Source organism: Podarcis melisellensis, assembly GCF_964234715.1.
Source record: "Podarcis melisellensis genome assembly, chromosome: 6".
NCBI classification, from domain to species: domain Eukaryota; kingdom Metazoa; phylum Chordata; class Lepidosauria; order Squamata; family Lacertidae; genus Podarcis; species Podarcis melisellensis.
In genome coordinates, this window is record NC_138538.1 from 10844118 (window position 1) to 10857350 (window position 13233).

The following is a 13233-nucleotide window of genomic DNA, read 5'->3' on the forward strand; positions in this document are numbered from 1 at the left end:
CCATCAGAATGCAGCAAATCAGTGGCTGAATTGTCACCATTTAAACACATTAATCACAAGATACCTATTTATACCTCAGGCTCTCTGTTCTCATCCAATAGGCATTGGTTACACAGCAAAGTACCTATTCATCAGGACAGACACGAGCTGGTTTACATATAGTTGCATCAAGCTGGCTCATGACATTCAAGAGATGCTCATGTTGTAGGCCCCAGATGGCATATTGGTGATCCCCAACACAATTTTGGTACCTGGTGGCCCAACCAAATTTTAATCAAGGGAGAAGCACACAGGTTGTACGACATATAGATAAGTCACACACCAACATTTCATCTCTCTTTGGGTTTCACATGCGATGTCCCAACCATGCTCAAGTGGCAGGTCTTCATATCTGGGAAGCCTTTAATTCTACATGGCGCCAACTTCAATACAGAGCCTAATCACATGCGAGGGGCCAGTTTGTGTGTCGGAACACACTTTGCCTCCCAGATTACTGTCTGGAAAATAGCACCCCTTACGGACGTTGACCATCTCTGTAAGACAAAGGGCAAGTATTTAGTGGTTCTTTCCCAGAGAGCTGGGATGGAGAACTTGTGGCCCTCCCAGATGTTGTTGTGACTACAGTGCCTATTATCTGTGACTATTGGCAACAATGGCTGGGATGTGAAGGAGTTTAACAGCATATGGAGGGCCACACCTTCCCCATCCTATTGTAGAGGCACAGAATGATACTAAAGACATCTCTCTTGGGGATATCATTAGTACGAATAACCCAGCACTGTATCCAATAGTTCTCAAAATGTGAAGCTGGCCACTCTATGGCGGTGCAAATTCTTGCCACAGGAAATGCAGTCTCTTCTTCGACTCCACCCTGTGGATATCATATGAATTATGAAGTAGTCTCATCATGAGTCAGACAGTGGCGTATTATCTATTCTGGCTGACAGCAGTCCTCCAGGTTGACGTATTTCCTAGGCATTTCTCTAGGCAAATTTCGAACGCCAGGGGCTGAACCAAGACCTTCTGTACGCAAAACAGGTTAATTATCACTTAGCTATGGCTTCTCAAGGTCTATGTTAGACTGAGAAAAATAATAGCTCACTACCATTGCTTTCAAATAATTGCAGAAAGGAATGCTGTAGTGCTTACTCTCTCTTGAGGATCAAAAAGCATCTTCCCTCCTTCTGTGTGCTTTCCTGAGGGTCTTTATTGGACGTACTTACACTTCTTTCTTTTTATTTTTCTGGTGTCTTCCCTGACTGAGGGCAAAGGAGGCTGTCTTAATTTTGTAGTAGGATTGATCTGCCTGTTGATTTTTGACATGATTATAGTTATTGCAACATAACTATCTCCCATTGTTTTTAATAACGTTAATCTTTTCCTAATGTTCCTCAGTACATGGCAAGAGCTGGTGCTTTCTATGTTCTGGAGAACATTAGTTCTAGTAGGCCTCAGGAGAACATGATCAATGCCAGACCACACCATGTGAGCTGTATTCAGGAGCAAAACTCATCATGTGGCAAATGCCTGTTGGATATAATTTTAGCACATACAAGCAGTTTTGAATTTGAGATTTGGACTGGGCTGACTATTCAAGCAGCCCAAAAGTTTGTCTGGGATAGCAAAGTTTTGTTGAGTACCAATATGTGCGAGCAGCTCAAGGGTCCTGGGCTCCATTACTTGGATCATGTACAGTACAACTGATTTGGGCAGAAATGTTTCTTGAACCAACCCTGACCAGCACCTCACGTTGTGGGGACTTAACTCTTCAAAACAAGGACCCTCTGAAGTACCTTCCTTTTGACAATGGAGCAACATACAAATAAATGGTCAGGTAAATACGCTAGATTAATTGCTATGCTCTTTCAGTCTGCGTGTGCTTTTAAAATTAAGTTCATTGGTTTTCCTTGCTGATTCATGGAACAGATTATGTGGGCAAGTATATCAGCTGACTTGACGCAATAAACCATAGACTAAAACCATTCCGGCCTGCAGGCCTAACTAGTCTCCTCCTTAAAAATCTCAAGAGAACAAATGGCGTAACCCTAGTAAGACAGTGGCTTTTGCTGGGTCTACTTCTGATGGTGAAAGAGCCCGCAAATGATTTCAAGGGCCTCAAACACCTGCTTCTATTGGCACTGAAAACTGACCCATAGCAATGGCCCCCTATACTAAGTTTGCAACTCTTCAAAACAGAGATGGGCAATTTCTTCATTTGGGTACTTACTGATTTCCTGTCCACCAACCCACCTACCAAATGGCTTATATCTACATTTTGCTTGTGTTTAGCTCCACCTACCTGCTATGCTATGGAAAGGGTGGAAATTCTGGGCAACATCGCACAGGCTTCAAAACAGGTAATCTGGGGCTGTACACGATGCAACTCAATGCATTGGAGTTCATGTGGCTGAACCATGTATATGAGCCGCCCCATTTTATAATCTCCGGTGACAGAGCTTCCACAGCCTCCCTAAAACCATTTCTTCAGTTGCCCACAGTTCTGCGTTCCGAACATTTGCTCAGAATTCCACATTCATCAGGGTGAACATCTGATAAGAGACGTAGTACCTAACCACGGTGGATGGGATCCAGCAGGTGGAGGGAGCTTCAACGAAAATAAAAGGAAGAAAAACAACTCTCACACACAAGCGGCCTTTGGTCTTGTCATCATTTACTGTTGGGCTTATGCAAGGTCTTTTGTGTCACACGCACCAAAGGCTAACCAATGCTATTGTTCTAGGAAGCTACATCACGTGTGACCAGGTCACAAAGAGAAAACCCAGGTCGATAGTTTGCATCGGCTAAACAATGAATTATATATACACAACAGGTTTACTCAGTTCACCATCTGCTTTAGGCCAAAAGATAGCAGTTTTCTTTTTTGTGTTTTTTTTTGTTTTAATTCAAAGCATCTTTCTTCCTTAGTTTCCCCCCCACCCCACAAACAACTTGCCCACTTTTTTTTTTTTAAATAGCAAAAAGGCCCAAAAAGAGAAACCATTCCATAGTTCCTGGTTTTTGTTTTGTTAATTCCTTCCCAGCTAGAACTGGCATAGGGTCATATAGAGTGTGGTGTCCAAGACGGTGGAAACGTAAATTATTTTTGTTTGTTTCTTTTGAACACTCCTGAGATTGAGGGAATCTGATACGTGTACCAAAAGGCACTTTCAAATATATATATCTGTATATATATTTTAAAAACAGTGCTTCTGTTCTAAGAAATTCAAGTTAAGACAGAGTGCCTTTCACTCCCTTTAGTCATAAAGTGGATAGACCAAGCAATATCCCTGCTGACACAACGGGAAAAAGAAAAACAATATTTTTTGGGGGGGGGGGGGACAAAAAAACACACAACCGCAGCAGAGACGAGTGTTCATGCTAGACAGCTCGATGTTCTTTAAAAAAAGGGGGGAAAGAGAGAGAAACAGAAATAAAGAAAAAAAAGAGGAAAATAAACTTTCTAAGTCACCACTCAAAGGAATACAGTCAGCAGGAGATATTAATTTTAAAAAAGCTGCCACTTCTGTACAGTTCTTGTTTAGTCTGCTTTCACTCCTTTCTTCCTCAACACTGGGTTTCTTTTTTTACTTCTTCATCTTCATCATCATCATCTTCTTCTAATGCTATAGCTTTCCTTTCTTTCTTTCTTTCTTTCTTTCTTTCTTTCTTTCTTTCTTTTTCCTTTTGCAAAACAATAAAGTGAGGTCAGTTTAGTCGTCCTCGCCTCCCCCGTACATGTCCGCCAGTTTCTTGAACCTTGGCCCCCAGTCGTTAAGGTAGTCGTAATCTTGATCTCCGGAGCTCGAGGAGTTAAGTGAGCTGACGGACCCTGCTGTTGAACCACTGCCCTCATAGTCAAAGACAAGAAGGGAGTCGTACGGTGGGGCTGTCGGGTCATTATCTGCCGCTCTCAAGCCCTGGAATGTCAAAGGAGAAGAAGGAAGAGGTTACCTCACGCTGGAAGCATCATTCGTAGGAGCAACCTAAACGTGGCTCTGTGGCGCAGAGCTTAATGCCGAAGGATTGCATCCGGCAAAGTCCTCCCATCTGTATCAGGACTTCAGCCACCTTCACGCCATTCATTTGAGGCAGTCACATGCCACTTTAAGCAGCTGTGGCTTTCCCCTAAGGCATTCTGGGTACCGTAGTTTGTCAAGGGTGTGCTGAGACTTGTTAGAACAGGCATAGGCAAACTCCGGCCCTCCAGATGCTTGGGACTACAATTCCTATCAAACCTAGCTAACAGGACCAGTGGTTCTGTGCCGCTAAAACAGAAACCAATCACGCATTTGGTTCTGTGCCGCTAAAACAGAAACCGATCTGCTGCACTTGTACGCCTGAGTGTGTGTGTGTGAGAGAGAGGGATAATTCATTCGCATTCTCATAAATCAAATTAGCAGATGCTAGTTTGGGCTACTTATTTGATGAAGATTCTCTCTCTCGTCCCCTGCTCTCTCAAAGGAGAGGGGATAAGCTCTGTAATCAGCCCTCTTTTACAAGAGTTGCACTTAAAATCAACGTGCTATCTATTGCTACCAGTCACGATGGCTGTTTACTAGTTCCAGCCTTAGAGGCACCATGAATACCAGCTGCTGAGAAGGACAAGTGCAGAGAACACTATTACACTCACGCTTGGCTTGTGGGCTTCCATCCCACACCTGGTTTGGCTTGGGAAATAGTTTCTTGGACTAGATGGGTCTATTCTTATTTGCAGCAAGGAACTGAGATGGTACCACCTAGCCCAGTCTGCAAATTCCATGTGCTTATTCCAATGATCAAACACAACCTACAGCTCTAGTCTGAACTTAGGGCTGATTTATAGATGTTGAGAGCTAGGCCAGCAGGTACTGAAAAATCACAGGGGAGGGAAGTGTTCTTGAGCTTGGAATCTGCTTACGGGTCTCTTACAAGCATCTATTTGGTCACTGTGAGAACAGGATGCTGTTCTTGTGTGAGGGAATTCCATCAGACGTCAGATAATTCCATCCGAAATGGAAACGGGAGCAGAAATGGCCACAATTTACATGCTCATCTGAGGTCAGAAACGGAAATCACGGGAGCGAATTTGAGCGGTATTTGCCACCATTGCATTTAGAATCTGCTAATGTTATGTAAAATTATGTTACTTTCTGTTTTGTTTTTGACATTTTCCCTCCATTGAAATGGACTACATCATGAATTATTTTAATTTTGGCCACAGCGGATAGTGAGATGAATAATGTACATTTTAGTGGAAGCTGAACTGCAGTGGAATGGGAACAGCGCTGATTGAGATGAACACAAGACAGGATGTAAATCGCTGTCTCCATACTTCCCTATCAACAGGCACAATCCTTCTCCCCTTTATATGTACTGATTATGGTGTGAAAGGAGTAACAGGGGGCACATTTTTGATGGGTGAGAGCCCCGCACACAGCGTGAGGAATGAGCAGCATGAGTTTAAGGAGAGGTATTCCTTCTGGGCTCCAGAAACATGTAAATGGGGTTGGTGTGCACCACAGAGGGCAGAGAGGAAGAATTTTTTAATGATTAAAAACCAAGAACAAAATGTCTCAAGAGCAGGAAATGGATATAATAACAAAATTAAATTGCTCCCACATTGATGTATCAGGCTTTATGAAATGGATCACATTTTTGCCTCAGAGGAAATAAAGCATCGATTGGTTTGCAAACACGCCGCCTGTCTTTTCAATAGTAAAAGGATCAAGTTGGCAAATTAAAGAAAAATATTAAATGCACAGTTTCGAGAAATGCACAGGGGAATTCATTCCTTTTCCGGAAGGCTCAAGTTCAGACAAGCAAGCATGGGAGCCTGCATGACCGTGATTGCAAATGTTCCACAGCTATTGCTGTGGAATCTGGGACTGTTTCTATTATTCTTAATTTAGAAACATGTTTCCAGGCCAGATTGATGGCAAAGAAAATTGTGGTACTGCTAAACATTCGCTAAATACAGTTGCAGTGCTTGCTCAGGGAGTTATCCCGTACTTTTGGCAAAGCCCTGATTCTCCACTCCCTCTTGGCACCTGTGTGAGCTGTACCACTTGCTGATTTCTTCCCTCTCCCTCCCTGTGGTGATATTTCCACGCATGGCCACTGGACCCACATGGGGGAATGTTGGCACCCTTGAAGAGCAGTGGATTGCACCTATTGGTCCTGTCCAGGGGCTCCTGTTTATGCATCCCAATTCTCATGGATCCCGAGAAAGCAATCTGTACCGTGCAAGAACAGAGAGTACAGGTACTTTATCACATTCACACCCCACCTTTCCAGGTGGAATGTCCTCAGTATCATGTGTGCAAGAAAAGACAGAGAGCTGCTGAATGAGGCCAAAGATCCTTCTGGTCTCACACTTTGCTCCCTGGATAAAGCAATATATCCTTTCATAACTTGTTGGATGTTGAACTTGTTGAATGAAAGTCATGGATGTTGTAACATAGACTATGATGCATGGGCTAAACTTTGGAACGAGAGTCTAAAATTCACTGCATGCTCCGCTTTAAAAGAGAATGTTATGAAAATGGTCTATCATTGGTATCTCACTCCCACCAAACTGGCAAAAATGTATAGGGCAAGTAGCAAAACTTGCTGGAAATGCAAGGAAAAGGACGGCGATTTTTACCACATGTGGTGGTCATGTAACAAAATAAAAGAGTTTTGGGAATCGATCTATAATGAGTTAAAAGAGATGTTTAAATATACTTTTCCCAAAAAGCCGGAAGGTTTGGTGGGAGAAGATATTAAGAAGACAGACCAAAGATTATATCTGTATGCAACAACAGCAGCTAGAGTTCTGATAGCCCAAAAGTGGAAGTTACAGGAGATTCCGACTGTAAGGGAATGGCAGATAAAGCTGGTTGAATACGCTGAAATGGCAAAATTGACACACAGAATTTTCAATCAGGAGAAGACGAAGTACTAAAAAGAATGGAGTAAATTTATGGTTTTTATAAGTGAGAACTGTAGAAATATGAAAACGTTGGCAGGACTGAATTAAATCTTATGTCATGGTGTAATTTTTAACCAATGAAACTGTGAATTATAGAATGCAATATGAAAATTTGCGGAAGGGAAGGATGGAAGTCAACGGCTCTATGGAGCATAAAGTAGGATATATGTAATAAGACTTGATGATTTTGTTGGTTGGTGTTGGTGTTCTTAAATCTCAATAAAAAGCATTTGGGAAAAAAAAGAAAGTCATGGATGTTGGCCTTTTGGAACACCTATTTAAAGAGCATAACTCATTCACAAAGTCTCCAGTGCCCCTAGGTTTGGGGGTGGGGTTCAGGTTTCATAGCTCTGTCACCATTATTAGGTTTCTCATGTGCTCATGTCTCCTAGGAGCTCCGTGACTTCTCCCTCCTTGTGTTGGATGGCCATCATTACACGAAGCAACCCATTCCCCTCGTTGTTACTTTGAAGTGTATGTTGCTTATACGATTTTGATTTGCTGTTAAAAAGGGATTTTATTGCTTGATTTGATTTCAGATAGGCTTGCTTTATGCTAGGCAATCTGCTGGAAAGTAGGAATAGAAGTGCTGTGATTAAGCAAGCAAATAAATGAATAACACTGTGTGGCATTTCAGAGTACGCAGGAATTTTGAGGCTCATGGTGCAGTTCTACTGCTGAAGCCAAGTAGGTTCAGCCTTGGATGGTAGACCACCTGGAAATGATGGCTGAGGTTCAAAGGACTATGCAGGGACTTGGGCATGAAAACTTCAATTTTTAGTATTTTCTATTGAACCTTGACTATGGATTTAAGACTCTGTTGATGAATGTCTTGGTTAACAGAGCTCTATACAGCTCTCTCCCTGGGCTCTCCATAAAGACCTGCTTCAGGGATTCTGCTAGGCTAAGGGGAGAGTGGGTTGGTGTCAAGTGGACATTGTTCATTGAATTCACCATTCTGGAATACAAATGCACCCTTGGAGCAGCAGGACTTCTACAACATGCCACACACTGCTTTGGAAATTTGTCTCAGTTCCAAAAGACTTTTTTCACGCAGCATGAAGAGCAAATGTTTGAATGTTTCATATCTAAAGTTCCCTTGGCGTGTACAGAACTAGCATTGGAGATCTTTGGATCAAGGCTCATATATAAGTCTCATTGGAGGATAATTTTGGGAGAATATCAGGGTGTACTTGTAATATATGATAATAAACAACTGTTTGCCACATAGAAACCTACTACTGTTTTGGTGCTAGGTTAAAAACCTTGGGTTGTATCCAAAGAAGTGCTACACAACTTGCTCTGTTAGTGCTAGAACTTCTGCTTGCACAATGGAACTTTGGAACTTCTCCCCTCTGTGAGCTCCCTAAATCTGCTCTAGCCTCCGAAGCAGATTTGGGGCAGGCATGGGTTTTGTGTGATGTTCTGTTACCCAAGTGTAATTTTTTGCACTTATGGAATTAGTGCATTGGGCATTGCCCCTTATTTACCCAAGCATTTTAAGCATTGATTATGCTACTGGTCTGCTCTATTGTTTTAAGTGTGGTAAAATATACTTTCTTTCAGAAATCTGTTCTTGTTGTACTCTTTCTTAGTGGGCAAAATTCAGCAAAAGTGTCCCACCATTGCAAGCCCACACAAGGATTTCTGCGAGTGCAACATGGGTTTCCTGCTCTCTTTCCCTCATGCACCCCCAATTGGCTTTGAGGAAGTCTGGAGAACCCCTGGAACAGCCTGCAAGGGAAGGGCAGATCATTCCATCAGGTGAGTGGCAGGAGTTATCTGCTTAGCACTATGTTGAATTCCTTCTGGTACGCTTAGCTCAGCAATGCCCATTTTACACTATGTGCTAGTATCTTTAAGGGTTAAGGAGGGTCCAAAAATATTTCCCCAGTGCAACCCTAGGCACAGTTAAAGGTAAAGGTAAAGGGACCCCTGACCATTAGGTCCAGTCGTGGCTGACTCTGGGGTTGCGGCGCTCATCTCGCTTTATTGGACGAGGGAGCCGGCGTACAGCTTCCAGGTCATGTGGCCAGCATGACTAAACCGCTTCTGGTGAACCAGAGCAGCGCAAGGAAACGTCGTTTACCTTCCCGCCGGAGTGGTACCTATTTATCTACTTGCACTTAGACGTGCTTTCGAACTGCTAGGTTGGCAGGAGCAGGGACCGAGCAACGGGAGCTCACCCCATTGCGGGGATTTGAACCGCCGACCTTCTGATCGGCAAGTCCTAGGCTCTGTGGTTTAACCCACAGTGCCACCCGCGTCCCTAGGCACAGTTACCTGGGAGTAAATCCCAAATAAATAAACTGGAACTTACATCTGAACAGACATGCTTAGGATCTTGCTGTTAACGACTAAAATAGTAACAATTTTTTGGGAGGAAAAAGCTATCGGCAAAAATTGGCAGGCCCCGTTTCATGCACACATGCATCTAATTTTGAACTCTGTGTAAGTTAATTGCATCGGTAGCCTTTGCTGGCTATACGAGCCTCCAGCAGCCGTCCTGGGAAGCCTTCAAGAATGTACCTCATTAATAAAGTCCCCGATGTCCCCAGGATGGGGGATTACAGGTCTTATAGGATACTGGGGCTCAGCAACAACTGGTCTCTCGTCTACCCGTCTGACTCCGTTTGCCTTGTTCAAGACGTGATCCATACTCTCTGGCTGCTGAAGTTGACTTAAATCATAATCCTGTAACAAATGGAGAAGCAGAGAGTGAGGCTCAGGCGGCTTTTCACTGAAAACCCTTCAAGTGCCTCTATGCTGCAGAGGTCTGTAAATAACCTCACTGGCTCAAGTTCAACTGGAATTGAGGCAGAACCATTCCACCATGTGGCATTCGGCATTGATGCCTGCACCTATTTAAACATACGTGACTCATGTGATATTGATTGTTTGCTGAAGGCAGCTGAACAGTGCTCCAAGGCACATTGGGGAGCTAAAGACAATCTAGCATTGCCCTTTAATAATCAGTTATTCAGCTCATATTTGGACACCTGACAGCAAAGATCTCAGAGTGAGTTGAGGAGAGGAACAGAGTCCAATGTACCTGTTTTGCTACCTTACAGGCTTTAGGGTTGAGTTAGCCTTCCAAGTTCTGATCTGCAGTTTATTTAGAATAGCCACACTGATTTCCCAGATTGTCGTTGGACTCTGCAATCCCTTACACTCTTTACTCAGCAATCAACCCCGTTAAGTTCAGTAAAGCTTGCTACCAGGTAAGCAGGTACAGGGTTGCATCCCAAGTAAAATAAACCCAGATTACAAATTAAGTGCAAACTGGCAAGGCAGGTTACAGAAAACTGGCTCTGGGGAGGGCTGTATGTCAACTATGAATGTTGTGTTATACAGAGCATTGAGCAGCCCTAAACCTATGTTGGACCCTTTTTGGATTGGGCATGGATTCCGTAAAATATGGAGTGCTGAGATCAGAATCCAGCAAAAACCAGCTTGCAAGCATTTCAAATAGGGTGCCCTCAGCAGCATATGGAAGTTTACGAATTGCAGCACAACCAAGTCCTGTCTTTGGGCTGATGTTCAAGTACCAGTTGAGGGATGGGGCAGAAAGTCAGTTCAGCTTGAGTTTTAATTCTATTTAATTCCCATTCCCTGAAACAAGCCATGAAACAAAGCTATTATTAAAATTTCACACTTCTGTGAATCTTGTGGCAAAATTCTCCAGCAAAATAATGTGCACATTAAGGTCAAGTGTGCACATAAATGCATATATTAGTGAAAGTAACATACAAAAAGCCATTGTGTTAGGAAAAATTGCTTGCAAAAATGTGTATATTAGAGGGAATTAAGGAAAATCTGTGTATATTGGGAGAAATTCACATGAAAAGACCGGTGAATTTTCATGAGGACCTTAAAAACAACAGCCAGGAACTGATGCAGAAATGCGGAAAACTAAACTTCGGAAAAATGAGAAACTGAGAAAAACCAAAATTGCCAGGCTTGTCCATCCTTAAATACATGTGGCAACCATGGAGTTGTTACAGAGTGGTCTAAACTGTGAGTCTACATGTAGGAAGTTGGACCATGAAGATGCTCTCCTCACCTGGTCTTCTTCTCCACCTCCTTCCTCATCATACTTCAGAATATTATCCCGGACATCATCCTCAGGGTCAATGAGAAGCTGTTTTGTGTGACGCTCCTTTTCCCGGCGCTTCATCCACACCACAAACAGCAAAACCATGGCTGCAGAGAGAAACAGAAACACAATGGAAGAGACGCAGCTGAGTGAGATGATTAACTGTCCCCCATGGGCTAGCAACTCAGCCACAAGGAGGGCATTAAAAGTGCCCTCGCCTTTTCTCTATAATTGATGATTATAGAGGTGATGGTATGTCTGGGAGTGGAGCTGCAAAACTCAAAACAGTCGGAGGAAATAAATGCCCCCTCTTGTGCTATTAGGAGCCATGCTTATTAAGCCAGAGTTAAGGGTTGAGGTCACTGTAAATAGTTCCATCACCTGAACATGGAATACCATCAAGGTGCATATTTCAGCTAAACAAGATGGGAACAAACTGTATGGCTCCTTGCTTTTAGCGCATCACACAGCACAGCCTGAAATGGGAGACAATCACTTCCTGGTTAGCAGAAGAGCAGCTATGAGGCGCTTTCTACTGTACATGTTAACCTGTGCTGCAGCTTAGATACTGCTATATTTTTATGTGATTTTTTTAAAATTTTCAATTGACAGCAGCCTACTTCACCAGAGGCAGGAAGTAGACTGACATGGTAGTGGGTTGGGGGTTCATGGAGAAATGACGAGGTGCTCAAGTTCATGGGGAAGCCAAAGAGAAACTTCTGAAGAGCTGGAGACCTGGACAAAAATATTACATGTAACCTAATTTTCTTCTGCTGCATGAAAACTATCTTGAGGAACACTTGTACCAACAACAACATTATTATTATTATACCCCATCCATCTGGCTGGGTACCCACGTGAAAGACCACCTGCCTGCAATATCACTTGAATCACCTGGGGAAATTCTGCTCATGGCACCACACCCAACAGAATATCACAAGGGGCTTTCCCTGTTCTTTCCTTGTACTGTGGAATGCCTCTCCCTGTGCCTCACGTGAAAGAACAACCATCAGTTGCTACAGATATATCTGTTTGCCAAGGCTTCCCCTGACCCGTAAGGTCAGACCCTGTTCGTCATTATTGGAATTCCTGTTTTTCGTTTGTTTAGTAATATGTTTGTTTAATAATATCAGGAAGAACTTCCTGACAGTAAGAGCTGTTTGACAGTGGAATTTGCTGCCAAGGAGTGTGGTGGAGTCTCCTTCTTTGGAGGTCTTTAAGCAGAGGCTTGACAACCATATGTCAGGAGTGCTCTGATGGTGTTTCCTGCTTGGCAGGGGGTTGGACTCGATGGCCCTTGTGGTCTCTTCCAACTCTATGATTCTATGATTTTATACTCTCTTGCATGATGGGCTTTGTGTTGTATTTTTGCTTTAATGCCATTAAATAAAATGTTGAACAGAACTTGGAGATGTTTAAAATATTAAGCAATTTATAAATGCTTTAAAAAGAGACAGGCAAATATGTCATGGGGACACTGAGAAACAGGTTTGGGGCTCATGGTCCCTGTTCCAGTGCTTAGCAATACCCAAACCACCCAATACCTAAAGTTCTCTTTGCTAGACTCTAGAGCAGGGGTCGCCAACATGGTGCTGTCCAGATGCTGTCAGAGTCCAATTCCCACCAGCCCCAGTCAGCATGGTTCATGGTGAGGGAGGATGGGATCTGTAGTCCAACCACACCTGGAGGGCAAGCCACTTGCTACCTTCCTAGAGGGCATGGAAACACCTTGGGATGTTCTTCCAAAGAAAACCCAGCTGTCCCTTTTGTTGACTTCAATCTGTAAAGGGATATCATTTGCTTACGAAGGCATTCCAGGGCAATTTAACTCCACCGTGATTCCTGGGACGGTGTTTAAAATCTAGCTGTACGACAGATATGCTGGATTTCATTTTAAATTAATAGTTGTTGCTTGCCGCTTTGATTGCTTTGGGAATTTCTACTGTGGCATCCCTATTACGGTGTTGTTACTGGCGTGGCATGTTGCTTTGCGGCACGGAATGCGATGCACACTTCAAAAATGAAAGAAATGTAAATATTAAGCAGTTGCTGACCTGACTAAGTAACAATGTTGAGGGAAAAAAAACAAATGCCATTCTATTGCTTTCCGTAGGTTGATAAGCACCCTTATTAGTCAGCTTGATTAATGAGCTTTTCCTGATCAATTATATTTGATTAATTTATACAC

The 13233-nt window shown here is 43.1% G+C and overlaps 1 protein-coding gene across 8 annotated transcripts in view; it reads right to left on the minus strand.

The window, feature by feature from the left end:
• Window positions 1-2654: 2654 nt before the first annotated feature.
• CDH4 (cadherin 4) overlaps window positions 2655-13233 on the minus strand; it is a 794671-nt gene continuing 784092 nt past the window's right edge. For all 8 annotated transcript variants that reach the window (XM_081916750.1, XM_081916749.1, XM_081916748.1 and 5 more), the window contains 3 exons: window positions 11013-11152; window positions 9479-9643; window positions 2655-3917 (listed from right to left, as the gene is read on the minus strand). In XM_081916750.1, coding sequence (XP_081772876.1) covers window positions 3711-3917; window positions 9479-9643; window positions 11013-11152 — 512 coding nt within the window. In that variant the 3' untranslated portion in view covers window positions 2655-3710. The remainder of the gene's footprint in view (window positions 3918-9478; window positions 9644-11012; window positions 11153-13233) is intronic.